The 14,835-nt window shown below is 41.8% G+C and overlaps 1 protein-coding gene across 4 annotated transcripts in view; it reads left to right on the top strand.

Moving 5' to 3' along the window:
* Positions 1–14,835, top strand: part of TOPBP1 (DNA topoisomerase II binding protein 1) — a 302,005-nt gene that overhangs the window by 192,424 nt on the left and 94,746 nt on the right. For all 4 annotated transcript variants that reach the window (XM_033929986.1, XM_033929983.1, XM_033929985.1 and 1 more), the window contains 2 exons: positions 3,638–3,801; positions 7,491–7,631. In XM_033929986.1, the coding sequence (XP_033785877.1) occupies positions 3,638–3,801; positions 7,491–7,631 (305 nt within the window). The remainder of the gene's footprint in view (positions 1–3,637; positions 3,802–7,490; positions 7,632–14,835) is intronic.

Raw genomic sequence — 14,835 nt, 5'->3', positions numbered from 1 at the left:
ATTTTTTCCCCATTACTCATGTCTATATGAGCAGATTGGTAGAAAACATAAACAAACCAGTACTTACTAGAATGAGTCTGTGAGAGAATAGGTTTTCATATGAGTTTTTGGCTTTTTTTGTTTTCTACCTCTGCTTTCTAATATTCATTTAAAACTCCCATTCCCACTATATCCTAAAAGAAAAGACTGTACTGCACTCAGATGTCAAATAGAAAACCAGGGCATGGACATATGCAATAAACAGAATGCATTGGAATGGGAGTTATAAATTGAGGAGTAGACTATTATTTCATGTTGCCAATCCTCATTGTGTTAGCCATAGATTATGTGCTTAGATCAAATTTTAGAATTTATACTCATGATTCACTGTATCCAGTGCTGTTTGGTAACCTAAATAGACTATCAGTTTCAATATGTGCTCTTAAGTGTCAGCCAGCTTATTTTGCACTGCTACACAAGAATCCTGAGTTTGTTTCTCATGCCTTAAAGCAGTGCTTCTCAACCTTTTGAAGCCAAGTACCCCCAAGCCTAACAAATACCAACCGAGTACTCCCCCCAAACTCTGCCCCAGACCCACCCAAACTCCCTCAGACCCGCCAAAACTCCGCCCCTGACTCCACCCCCATAATAATAGTACTAATTGTAATGCAATTTCTTCCATTCATTTTTCATATACACACAATATAATCTTATTAATACATAATAGTAGCCACAAAATTTAAAAAAAACACAAAGCACACTGTATGCAGAGAAAATGTTAATTATCATTTATATTCAGGTTTTTTTCAAAGAGGTCAAGGCAGATGATTTTAAAATATGCAATGTCACTTCAGTAACAACTATAGAAAAATAGACAAATATAGTGTAAAATATAGACAGCAGATATAAATTCTCAAAACTGACACATTTTTTGATCACTAAATTGAAAATAAAATAATTTTTCCTACCTTTGTTGTTTGGTGATTTCATGAGTCTCTGGTTGCACTTCATTCTGACTGTGCATCCAATAGTTCATTCTTTCTTTTTGCCTCCTGCATGCTTCCTCTTCTCCAGATCTCTCTGTCCCTCCACGAGTCCAACTTTTTCTTCTTCTCTCCCTGCCTTCCCCTTCCCCCACTGAAGCCACTGCCGCCGATTTCTCCCTGCCATACCCCCTGCCACTCTCCATTCCCCCACTGCCACTACAGCAACAGGGACGGGCCAGGCACATGTAGCAACTGCACGCGGTCAGCCCACAAGCCTTCCCCCCTGGCCCAGAACCTTCTCTCTGACATCATGGGGAAGGCTTGTGGGCTGGCCACGTGCAGTCGCTGCATGCATCTGGCCCATCCCTGTTGCTGCTGTGGCGAGGGTGGGGGAGGAGTTGGAATAGAGTATGTCAGGTGGCAGGGTCAGCTTCAGGGGTGGGGCAGGGAGGAATCTGCGGTGGCTTCAGCGTGGGGGCAGGCAGGGAGAGATCCCAGGTGGCAGCCAGCCCGCATACCCCCAACAGGCGGCCCACATATGTACCGCAGGTTGAGAAACACTGCCTTAAAGGATGGGGAGGGTTTGTCATTCCACAGCACTATCACACAGTGGCCAGACTCAGGCCCCAATACACAAAAGGTTTCCTTGCAAGAGAGACTGATTTTAATAACCAGTCTTACTTGCAAGGAAACGTTCCTCCTGATGCTCAAAAGGGTTCTCTGTGGTTGCTACCGATTACCGTGGCAATCACCAAGAACCCTATGCAAATGCATTACAAGGAGCTCATTAGCATTATAATGAGCACTCTGTGTAATGCTCTAAACTTTTTGCCTGCTTTTTATGGGCAAAATTTTCCAGCAGGGTCTGAGCTGTCGTAGCCTTACTTTCCTGTCAGTGTCTGAGCATTGATTGGCTCAGGCACGGACAGGAAAGCAAGGCTTGAAAGCTGAGCCCCCCCTCCAATGAAAAAAAAAAGACCCTGACCTCCCTCCCACCCCTTGCTCCCACCCTGAGCCCCGCACTTAAAAAATAAAAGAAATCTGCAGGAGGGATGCCCACTCCCTTCTGCCAGAAGGCTGGAATATTCCCCCAACACATCCTCAACCCGTACTTTTTTTTTTTTTTTTTTAAGTTCAGCAAGAGGGATGCCCACTCCCTCCTACTGGCAGGCCAGTCTCTTCAAAATGGCGGGCCTTCCCTTTCCCAGTGCGTTCTGGAAGGAGCCTAAGGCCCTGATTGAATGCACTGGGAGGATCCTAAGTTCCCTCCCCTGGGAGCAGTGGCATAGTGAGGAGCGATGGCACTCGTCATCAGAGCGCTGTGTGCCCCCCACACTTCCCCACCACTTGAGCGCCCCCTAGCTCCTGCATACCTATTGAAATGTTTGCCAGCACAAGCGGCATCTCGCACCTGCACCGGCTCCTTTCTGATGTCATATCCTGGTTCCGCAACCGCAAAGTGGCATCAGAAGGAAGCCGAGGGTGGCACAAGCAGCAAGTGGAAGATGCTGTTTGCGCCAGCAAACATTTAAAGAAGTACATGAGAGGGCAGAGAGGTGCCGGTGCCTCCCTCAAAGATATCGCTCCCTTACTATGCCACTGCCTAGGAGGGGCTTTAGGTGCACTGGGAAGGGGAAGGCTCATCATTTTGAAGAGAAAAGCTTGCTGACAGGTGGAAGTGGTTATCCTTCTTGCCGGTCTTCAATTTTAAAGTACCAGGGTGGGGAGGTGTCAGAGAATGGAATAGATACCAAGGTATTCAATTTTAAGGTGTGGGGGGGTCAGGGGTGCTTCCGGCATAGTGAGGGACTTAACCCCCTGGCAGGAGGGAGTGGGCATCCCTCCCTCCTGCTGCTTTGTTTTTCTTTTTAAAGTACAGAGGTCGGGGAGGGGGGGCGTGATTTTTTTTAATGGGCGCAGTTGTGTGTTTAACACATGCACAACAGCTGTGCTCATTAAAAAAAAAAAAAAAAAAGCAGACCCTGGTCTTCCTGCTTGTCTGTTCATCTGATCGGGGCAGGGGAATCCCTGATCAGTTGAGCCGGCAATCAGGGAGACCAGAGCTGCTTTTTTCTAACAGGGCAGGCAGGAGAGGGGAGCTGTGCTAGTGATTTCTCTTCTGAACAAGCACCAGGTACAGTTCCTTTCTCCTTTGGTGATTCTCTGCATGAATAGCATGCATATAATTTGCATGCTATTGCGCTAAGCATCACAAATAAAAGAAAAATTACTCCCACCACGATATTTTTTTACCATGTTGTCAGAGCTTTGTGCATCTGGGTAGATGAAAGAGGGGTCAGTTTTGGGGGGGATTAGAATGGCAGTGTAGCTGTCAGTGAAGGTTGGTTGGTTTTATTTATTTCAGTTGATTACAGGCTCCAAGCAGGTTAGAATGTAAACACAAATATTCAAAACTAGAAACTGTAACAATCATTTCCATAAGTCTCTCTTTCCTTACTTCTATAGGTAAGCAATAATCACCACATACTATTTCCATGCAAAATATTCTTGCCTATCATGATGTGCTCTCCAACCACAAAAGAGCAGAAGGAAACTATTAGGCCAATCAGTAAATAAAATACACCCTTTATTTATTTCGGAAGTAATTATTTCATTGAAGAATAGACCTAGAACAACATTTAAACTAAATATTTAACATTCTACGTTTTAAGGTGGAGTGGTGCTGGAAAAGCAATGCTTTGATGCAAGCTGTACACACATCATCGTAGGGCATCCTCTCCGAAATGAAAAGTATTTGGCCTCAATGGCTGCTGGAAAGTGGGTGCTCCATCGCTCCTATCTAGAGTCCTGCAGAGCAGTTGGACACTTTGTACAGGTATGAAGAACTATTATTATTATTAGATCTTCAAAGTCTCAGAATCTTCACATTTCATCAAAACAAAATACCCTAAAAATATTCTTGTAAATTTTGAAACAAACTGAACTATTCTATGAAGCTACAAGTGGCAGTAAAACGCATGCAGGGGATTGTGATATTTATTCTCATTTCATTCACATTTGAGTGAACCTGATCACTAGTCAGTTTCTCACTTCTATTTTTATCATCAATTTTTTCCTTATTGTCCATGCCAAACCAGTCCCCTGTAATGGATGGACCCAGAGAAAAAAGTTCAGAACCGAGTTCTGTAGAAAATAAACATATCTTTTGTATCACCTGGTAGACTGGTATAGTCTTTACGAATGGGTTATATGCCTCACTGCTACCAGCAGGTGGAGACTGAGCACAAATATGTATATCAGGCTAGATTCCCCCCTAGCAATCCAGTCTGTCTCAGTCTCCATAGCAGGTGGTAAGACTAGATCAGCTGTTGGAACTTTTTTTTGGACTCCTGGGTTCCCCTTTTGTGCTGGATAGAGCTTGGATGGGTCCTGTTTGGGGATCCGTCCAACCTCGGGGATGTTAAACCTGGCGGGTCTCGTGCTGGGTCCCTCCCTCCACCTCCCCATATTTATATAGTGGTGCCTCAGCCGTCACCCCCTGGTTGGTCAGCCCTCCACCTTTGAGAGCTGTGGAGTCTGTTCTGTTTAAGTTTAAAAAAAAAAAAATCCTGAACTGCCCTTTAAAACTGCCTTTTTCTATGTTTTCTCAACTAACCAGCACTTTTCTTTGCAGCTAGGGCGCTTTTTGGTATAATGAGCACTTTTAGAGGGAAAAAGTGCTCATTGTGCTCCAGATGCGAGGTACTTGCAGCTGGCATGTGCAAGCATTGTGCAGGCTGGAGTGGTGGGGTAGCCTCATCGGCATAAAGTCATAAAGTTCTAAATACTGCGCCCAAATCCACTTTAGGCACTTACATGCAAAACATGCCCAAGATTCATCCACGATCTGCCCATAACAAGCCCACTTTCTGGTAGGCGCCTTTAACTGGCACCTACCTGAAAGTTTGAGGCCAATTAAACTTGTTATCTACTACTACTACTAAATAATTAAGTTAGGTGTCTAGATCGGCTAAGCGTGCCAATCTAGGTGCCTATCTTTAGGCATCTTTTATAGAATATAGGACTTTAGGTACATTGTATGATCTAAAGTACTATGTCAAGAATCTTATCTGATAATAGACTGTACCGAGTTCTTCTGTACTAGCCTATATCCTGTTAAGGGCAGAGTATTTGCACAGTGTATAATGTTGTTGCCACATTGAGCATGATTCCATTTCTTTTTTACCAATGAAGAGTCTATTTGGAATACCTGGAAGGTCTTTCTTTATTACTGTTTATGTTTTGCTTTCTCTAGAGCAGGGATCACAAATCAGGGTACTTCACTTGATACTCTAGAGTAGGGGTCTCAAAGTCCCTCCTTCAGGGCCGCAATCCAGTCGGGTTTTCAGGATTTCTCCAATGAATATGCATTGAAAGCAGTGCATGCACATAAGAACATAATAAATGCCTCCGCTGGGTCAGACCTGAGGTCCATCGCGCCCAGCAGTCCGCTCACGCGGCAGCCCATCAGGTCCAGGACCTGTGCAGTAATCTTTTATCTATACCCCTCTATCCCCTTTTCCAGCAGGAAATTGTCCAATCCTTTCTTAAACCCCAGTACCGTTCGCTGCCCTATAACGTCCTCTGGAAGCGCATTCCAGGTGTCCACCACACGTTGGGTAAAGAAGAACTTCCTAGCATTTGTTTTGAATCTGTCCCCTTTCAACTTTTCTGAATGCCCTCTTGTTTTTTTATTTTCTGAAAGTTTGAAGAATCTGTCCCTCTCTACTCTCTCTATGCCCTTCATGATCTTGTAAGTCTCTATCATATCCCCTCTAAGTCTTCTCTTCTCCAGGGAAAAGAGACCCAGTTTCTCCAATCTCTCAGCGTATGAAAGGCTTTCCATCCCCTTAATCAGTCGTGTCGCTCTCCTCTGAACTCTCTCGAGTAACACCATATCCTTCTTAAGGTATGGTGACCAATACTGGACGCAGTACTCAAGGTGCGGACACACCATTGCCCGGTACATCGGCAGGATAACTTCTTTCGTTCTTGTTGTAATACCCTTCTTGATTATCCCCAGCATTCTATTCGCTCTCTTAGCGGCCGCTGCGCACTATGCCGTCGGCTTCATTGTCATGTCCACCATTACCCCCAAGTCCCTTTCTTGGGTACTCTCATTCAATAACATCCCTCCCATCGTATAGCTGTGCCTCGGGTTTCTGATTCCCACATGCAATACTTTACACTTCTCAACATTGAACTTCATCTGCCATCTCTCTGCCCATTCTCCCAATTTGTCCAAGTCCCTTTGCAATTTTTCACAGTCCTCCTTTGTCCGAGCTCCACTAAATAGTTTGGTGTCGTCCGCAAATTTTATTATCTCACTCTTTGTTCCTGTTTCTAGATCATTTATGAATATATTAAATAGCACATAGATCTCATGCATATTCATTGTGGAAAACCCGACTGGATTGCGGCCCTGAAGGAGGGACTTTGAGACCCCTACTCTAGAGTATTAAGTGAAGTAGCCTGATTTGTTAGTACAGTGGTCTGAGAACCAGGTTCAATTCCGATTGTAGCTCTGTGTGACTTTGAGCAAGTCACTTAACCCTTCATTGCCCCAGGTACAAAATAAGTACCTGTATATAATATATAAACTGTTTTGACTGTAACCACAGAAAGGTGGTATATCAAATCCATCCCCTTTTCTCCTTCCCTTTATTATTTTTTTGTGTGGGTTTTTTTTCTGTTATGTATGATTTGTAAAACAGTATCCGATGCTTTTATGTTGATTTCATTTGCCTTTTCAAAGGAAAGATAGATTGTGAGATCACTTTGGGCATGGGTATCCATAATAACTTTTGTGATTGTGTCCTATCCACAGCAAATTTTTCTATGGCATGACAGAAAGTACCTGCACATAATTGTAAACTGCTTTGATTGTACCACAGAAAAGTGGTATATCAAATCCCACTACCCTTACCCCTACACTTCAAAGGTATTTATGTAGATCAACAGATGTTTGCAGCATCTTAGCAAGTATGCTGCTTTAATTGTGGGTATGGTTTCTTATTTTAATTTGTAGTTATTAATAATAGGATCATGATAATGCCACACAAATAGACACTGTCTTTATTAAGTTGGTTTTAATGTTGCCCTAATACAGAACCCATGCTAATCTTTGAAGATAGAAACTAGAGAATGACACGGGGACAACCCCCCCCCCTCCCCGACCCCATGGAAACTCATTTTCCCATCCTGGAGAGTTTTTTCCTGTCCCTGTCCCATTCCTGCAAGCTCTGTCTTCATCTGCAAAAACCTCAAATACTTTAAAATCATACTTGTTGGAGGCTTGTGTGGTTAAGGCAGAGCTTAAAGGAACAGCGACAAAACTCAAGGGAACAGGACGGGGGGGAAAATGTGTCCCCTTGTCATTCTCTAATAGAAACTAAATGTATCCAAGATACCAGCTTCAAAATCATCTCAAACCAGATAAAAAGGTCTATTTTTGGTTAATAATTACCTTTATAGATGTACTTCTAGCCAGCTTGCAAATAACATGTATAAACCTATTTGCTCCAGGAGGAAGACTATGAATGGGGAAGTAATTCCATACTCAATGTCTTGACTGGAATCAATGTACAGCAGAAAAAGTTAGCAATTGCAGCAATGAGATGGAGAAAAAAGCTCCAGAAGAGAAAACAAGAAGCTGACAGTGTAGAGGTAGGTCTTATTGGTGTTTTAAAAGAACAATATCACTTTTCTTTGTTTCAGAAAACACCTAAAACAGGTCTCTTTCCTGACATTTCTTGTGTTTCTCTTGTTCCTGTCTCTAAAAACTGTATGGATAGACAGTTTTCAAAGGATTTTACCTGAGGCTGATGCAGAAGGCTTTATTGTGGGTTTCACATGGTTAAACTGTGGGTTTTACTGGCTAAGCAATGCAGGAAGGGTGTTAATTTTCATGAAACCCCTTACTGCAGACTGCATGAAAATGCTTGGTAATGTGGTCATTGTAGATTCCACAGCAATGCAGTACAAAGATCTTACCCTTGAACTGTATGCATCTGGGGCTATATAGAAGAGTCAAAAGGAGTGGATATATAGTGGCCTTCTCGCCATGGTGCCTAGTGGCTGACACCCATCCATCCTGACCTGGCATGGCTTGATTTAACATGAGGGGGGGAACTCAGTGGTATCTAGTGGCACCCACCACTTGGACCCCCTCTATCTTAAATTAGAGTGCTGCATGGGGACAGAAATCAAAGTAAACTACTGAAAAACCAGGGAAGATAGTTTGTGGGATTAAATGGAAAATCCACAAATACAAATAGATCCCACAACAGGATATATTAAAGTGAGAATTGGAGGATAAAAGGTCTCAGAAACCGCTTAGTTAAGAGTATAATATCCAATACCAAGACAGTGGTTTTAGAGTCTCAATCATTGACCCTTATTACCTCTTTCTCCTATGCTTAGAGAGCTCATCTAGATGGTCTTCGCACACAAGGTCACTGGTCAGCTCAGGAGCAGACGCTTCACATCAATCTTTTGGAGCTCAGGGCTATACGCAATGCTCTCAAGACTTTTCAACACATTAAAACCAATCAAGTCCTCCTAATCTAATCTAATCTAGTCTTCAATTTATATACCGAATCCTTTCCCGAAGGAACTTGATTTGGTTTTCAATTAATTAAAAAAATCAAATGGAAAGAGTACTATTAGTTAGGATTAGAAAGATATTTAAATAGTTGGAGGAACTGGTCTGAATAACTATTGCGTAAACAACCAAGTTTTTAGATCTTTCCGAAATTGCTTTAACTGACCTAACAGTCTTAAAGAGTCTGGCAGTTTATTCCAATTTTCCACCAATTTAAATGACAAAGTTAGAAACATAGAAAATGACGGCAGAAAAGGGCCAAGGCCCATCAAGTCTGCCCACTCTAATGACCCACCCCCCTAACTTCTTCCCCTAAGAGATTCCATATGCCTATCCCATTTTTTCTTAAAATCTGACATGTTGCTGGCCTCAATTACCTGCAGGGAAAGTTCATTCCAATGATCAACCACCCTTTTGGTGAAGAACTACTTCCTGGTGTCGCCATGAAATTTCCCGCCCCTGATTTTCAGCAGATGCCCTCTTGTGGCCGTGGATCCTTTAAGAAAAAAGATATCATCTTCCACCTCAATATGGCCCGTGATATATTTGAACGTCTCAATCATGTCTCCCTTCTCTCTACGTTCCTCGAGTGAGTATAGCTGCAATTTACTCAGCCTTTCCTCATACAGGAGATCCTTGAGTCCTGAGACCATCCTGGTGGCCCATCTTTTTGATAAATTTTGCTAAGTTTCCTGGAACATTTAAGTCCTCTAGAAGATGGAAATGATAATTTATAAATTGTTGTAATCCTTGAATGACAGGATCTAATAGTATTCCAGCATAGAGGAATTAAAGGATCAAATATTCCATAAAGGAATTTAAAAACGACACATGCACATTTAAATTGTATCCTGTAACAAACTGGGAGCCAATGAAGCTTTCTCAACAACGGGGACACATGATCATACTTTCTCTTTCCAAAGATAAGTTTGGCAGCTGTATTCTGTATTAGCTGCAGTCAATCTAGGCTGCCCTGTTTAATACCCAAGTACTGTATTTTTACGCAAATAACGCGCATACGTGTAAAACATGCGCGGAAACCAAGCATTTATGTAAAATAATTTCGGTATAGCGTGCCCATGCGTATACCACACATGCTCTTCCCACCACTCCATTTGGACCGCAGATTAACTCTTTCGTAGCTGGGCAATTTGCGTTCGACCGGGTGAATAGGGGCGCTTACATTCATAAAGTCGGCCCACAGACCTAACCAGTAGAGGGATTAACAAAGGCCCGAGATGATGAATGGAAAGACCGGTCGACTTCGGCCTACAGAACTAAGGGCTAAAAGAATAAAAGACTCCCTATTATAATTATTCCCTACACCTTTTACCTCTGTGGGCTATAGTTGACGGGTCTTTCTATTCATCCCGGGTCTTTAATTCCTCTATTGGTTTGTTCGGTCGTCCGACTCCATGAATGTAAGACCCCGATTCACCTGGTCGAACTTAAATTGACCATCCCCAGGAGAGTTAGCCTATAAAAGATCATTAGTGCTGCATGTTCTTTCTAAACCGCCATAATGCCAGGAATGAGACGAAAGTCATATACAGCGGACTTTAAGCTTAAAGTCGTGTCGAAAGCTGAGGAAATAGGCACCGGGCAGCAGCAAGAGAGTTCAATGTTGGAGAAACATCGGTGCGTGAATGGAGAAAAGATAAGAAGGAACTGGAGAGATGCAATCCCCTAAAACGGGCACGTCATGGGGCCAAACCAAAATGGCCTCAGCTGGAGGAAGACTTGAAGCAGTGGATTCTGGAGAGAAGGGAGCATAATCAATCAGTCTCTACCGTTGCAATTCAGACGAAGGCAAAACTACTTGCCAATGGAAGAGGAATACCCTGCTTCAAAGCAGGCTTCACATGGATCTCGAAATTTATGAAAAGGAACGGACTATTGGTTCGAATGAGAACAACTGTTGGCCAGCGACTTCCGGATGATTGGCAGCAAAAATTGATCGATTTCCGTGGCTTTGTCACCAAAGAAACTTCTGAACTTGGCATCAATGCAAAGGACGTCATCAACATGGATAAAATTCCAATGGCATTCGATATTCCAGAGACAAGAACCGTAGCCCTCACAGGTACTAAATCTGTTGCCATCGCCCACAACTGGGCATGAAAGAATGTGTTTTACAGTCGTTCTTGGTTGCTCAGCTAGCGGGGTTAAGTTAAAGCCCACGGTCATTTTCAAAAGGGTCACTATGCCCCGTGAAAAACTGCCCACCTGTGTGATTGTGCACTGCAACAAGAAGGGATGGATGGACTGCGACGTAATGAGATTGTGGGTTGATAAATGCTTTAGGGCAAGACAGGCTGGATTTTTTTCAAAAAATAAGTTAATTTTTGATGCCATGGCTGCCCAAAAAGAAAAAAAATGTTCAGGCCTACATTAATTCTAATGCTGCCCACATCGCTGTGATACCTGGAGGCCTGACGTGTAAGCTGCAGCCACTAGACATCGCAGTGAATCATCCATTCAAGACTTTTGTTAGAAGGGAGTAGGAGATTTAATAATGAAAATTCTAATTCATTTACCACATCATTTGGTATACCTCAAGGTTCCATCTTTTCCCCTTTATTATTCAACATCTTTTTATCTCCGTTATTAGAAATTAGTCAGGCCTTAGGTTTTATACCATTTTCCTATGCAGACGATATACAACTTATACATCCCTTGGATCCTGAAAATCACTCAGAAATTCTAGCTATAAACCAAAAATTGGAACAAATTCAAAATTGGCTGGATATAAATAAACTGGCACTAAACATTAACAAAACTAAATCCATTCTGTTTACTTGGAAGAAAGAAATAACACTTATAAATCCTTTTCATCTTAATAACATTCAAATTAATTTGGTTCCCTCGGTTAAAATCCTTGGGATATTGATTGACGAAAAACTTTCATACCATGACCATATTTCCCTTATAGTTAAAAACTGTTTTTATAAACTTCGTCAAATTAGGGCAATTTCCAAATTTCTTACCACATCATCTTTGAAAATATTAATCCATTCTTTTATTATATCAAAAATCGATTATTGTAACGCTTTATTTTTAAATATTACTAATAAGGAAAAAAGGAGATTACAGATAATCCAGAATACAGCCGTAAAATTAATTTATAATGCAAAAAAGTTTGACCATGTTTCCCCTCTCTTGAAAGATGCGCACTGGTTACCTATCGGTCATAGGATCATGTTTAAAATAATGTTTCTTATTTTTAAGACATTAGCATCTAATGAACCACAGTTCATTTCCAAATTATTAATTCCTTATAAACCAAAACGCTCTCTGCGATCATCTGAACAAAACCTCCTTTCGGTACCGTCATTAAAGATTATTGGGACCAGAAGATTAGATATTTTTACAGTTATGGGCCCTCAATGGTGGAACACTCTGCCTCAGTTTATTCGATCGGAACTAGATCTTGTAAAATTTAAAACACTTTTAAAGACTTATTTATTTAAAGATGCCTATGATTTTTAAAACTAGTTTTTTTTCAAATATTTTAAAATTTATTTCTTACATGGTGCTTTGGTTTTAAAATACCTTTCCTATTGTTTTTTCCTTTTTAACTATACCCAAATATTGTAACTTTTATCCCTTTTCCTCAAACTCATGTATGTATAGTTTTAAATTTGTAATTTGTATTTATTTTGTAAGTTTCTTCTATCTAAATTGTAATATGTACATCGCCTAGAATCTGTTATAGGCGATTCATCAAAAATTGAATAAACTTGAAACTTGAAACTTGAGGAGTGGATGCAGAGCGGCACGCACGAGTATACACCCGCGGGGCAGCTGAAGCGGGCAACTTTCACAGAAGTCTGCAAGTGGGTGGCTTCAGCATGGGATCAAATAACACCTGATACTATTCGAAACGGATTTAGAAAAGCGGGCATTCTTTATGACACTAATCATGCAGCGGAAGGAGGTAACGACACGGATATCAGCGATGATGATGACGATGATGACTATATCACTTCTTAAATAAACGAGGATTGTCTGCAGGCCGTGCTGACTTTATTTAATGACGAAGATGAATATTCCGATTTTCATTGATTCAAAGAATCAGATGACTGTGATGATGATGACTGAATAAAACAGTAAAACTTTTTTTATGTACAACTAATTAACAATTTAGATTATTTTGTCCTCGATACTTCGTTTGATCTTGATTAAATTTTATAGTTAATGAGAATGAACGTGTGATTTGTGTTCTTGTTGCTGAATTCATACTCACTAACTCAAGAGCTCTTTAGTATACATATTCTTTGTTCCAACATGGCGTAGAGGGGTCCAGGAAGTGCCTTAGCTCCACCGGCGGGGACTGGGAAGGGCCGAAATTACCCATACGGCAAGGGGCGCCATTTTCGGGGCGGCAAATGCCGTCTCTGCAGTATGGGTCTCTCAGAATGTAAAAAATATATATATAACGTGCTCACGGATATAACGCACATGCTTATTCCGTGTTTGTAAAATCTTGTATAGCGCGCACGTTATATGCGTAAAAATACGGTATACAGAATTACAGTAATCCAGCTGAGCAAGCACAGTAGACTGTACCAATAATGTATAGTGTTCCTGATAGAATAATGACCTAACTTTCCTCAACATACGTAAACTGAAAAAAATATTTCTTTGCCAAGGAATTTATCTGAGCGTTAAGAGTAAGGGAGGAATCCAATATAATGCCCAAAAACTCTGGAGGAGAAATCTAGTTGTAATGAGATACCTGACTTCAGTAAAACAGCAGGAAGAATTTCTAGTTCGTACGGACAATCAGGTGGCAATGTATTATATAAACAAACAAGGAGGAACAGGTTCTCTCCTTCTTTGTTAAGAAGCTCAACGGATTTGGCACTGGGCAATTACTCGCAACCTAGTTCTCAAAGTGATTTACATTCAAGGAGAAAAGAATTATCTCACAGACAAGCTCAGCAGGTTTCTCCAGCCACATGAATGGACACTCAACTCAATAGTCTTGCATCAGATATTCTCTCTCTGGGGGATGCCTCAGATAGACCTGTTTGCATCTCCTCTCAATCACAAACTGCCTCAATTTTGCTCCAGACACTACTCCCCCCGGCATCTGGAAGCAGATGCTTTCCTCCTGATTGGATGCACAAGTTCCTATATGTGTTTCCACCAATTCCTCTCATCCTCAAGATGCTAGTCAAGCTCAAACGGGAGTCGGCCACCATGATTCTCATAGCTCCTCTGTGGCCCAAACAACCCTGGTTCTCCCTTCTACTTCAGCTCACTTTCAAGGATCCAGTACTCCTGTAAATTTTTCCTTCTCTTCTCACACAGAGTCAAGGATCTCTTCTCCATCCCAATCTTCAGTCTTTGCACCTGACAGCTTGGTACTTTCCGATCATACTTATCTTAGAAAGATCAAGAAAACCCTCTACACAGAAGTGCTGCCAACAGAAATGGACATGGTTTTCCTCTTGGTGTACTCTTCATCATCATGATGCTGCTTCCACCTCTATACCTTCAGTATTGGGATTACCTTCTACATTTATCCAACTCAGGCCTTAAGACCACTTCTATTAGAGTTCATCTCAGTGTTATCAATGCTTTCCATAGACCAGTCGCGGGATTTCTTGCCTCATGCACACACAGCTGGTCTGGGAGAATCATCGCTGGAGCACGTACCTCCTGTGAGGTGCCCAAATCGCATGCTTTTCTGTTCAGCGTTCTTCAGACTCGCTGAGGGGCCAGGCACTGGCTGCCACTGTTGTTGCCTATCACCGCGTCTCCCCCATGAAAAACCGTATTCGCGGTTTTTCAAGATTTGCAGGGGGTTCCTGGAACAGAACCCCCGTGAATATCGGGGGAGTACTGTATAAATTCCTCAAAACTCAAAAAGCTAATATAACAATATAGTATAGCATTTATTATTAGAATTGTATAACTTATCACATTGCAAACAACTGGAACCTACCAATTCATTCAAATCAATTAAAATGTATCCTGATACCATGGGTGCACTCTACTAGCAACTGAACATTATCTGTCGATTGAAGAGGAGGGCACTTTGCTTATATATGGAGGGTCAGATCTGCACAGAGACTGCAAGCTGTTGATGGGAGATACCAGAAGATCAATCTGGAGTGGACAGCACCTGAGAATCAAAACCAGGATAAAATCTGCAGCTCAGACACTGACGAGACACAGTATGCAAAAACAGAAGCACAGAAAAGTAAAAGACCCCCCTCTGAACAATGACACTGCAGCCTGTCAGTTTATCACAGGGGA

This window comes from Geotrypetes seraphini, chromosome 2 (genome assembly GCF_902459505.1).
Source record: "Geotrypetes seraphini chromosome 2, aGeoSer1.1, whole genome shotgun sequence".
In the NCBI taxonomy this organism is placed as follows: Eukaryota; Metazoa; Chordata; class Amphibia; order Gymnophiona; family Dermophiidae; genus Geotrypetes; species Geotrypetes seraphini.
This window is presented reverse-complemented; position numbering and strand designations above follow the sequence as displayed.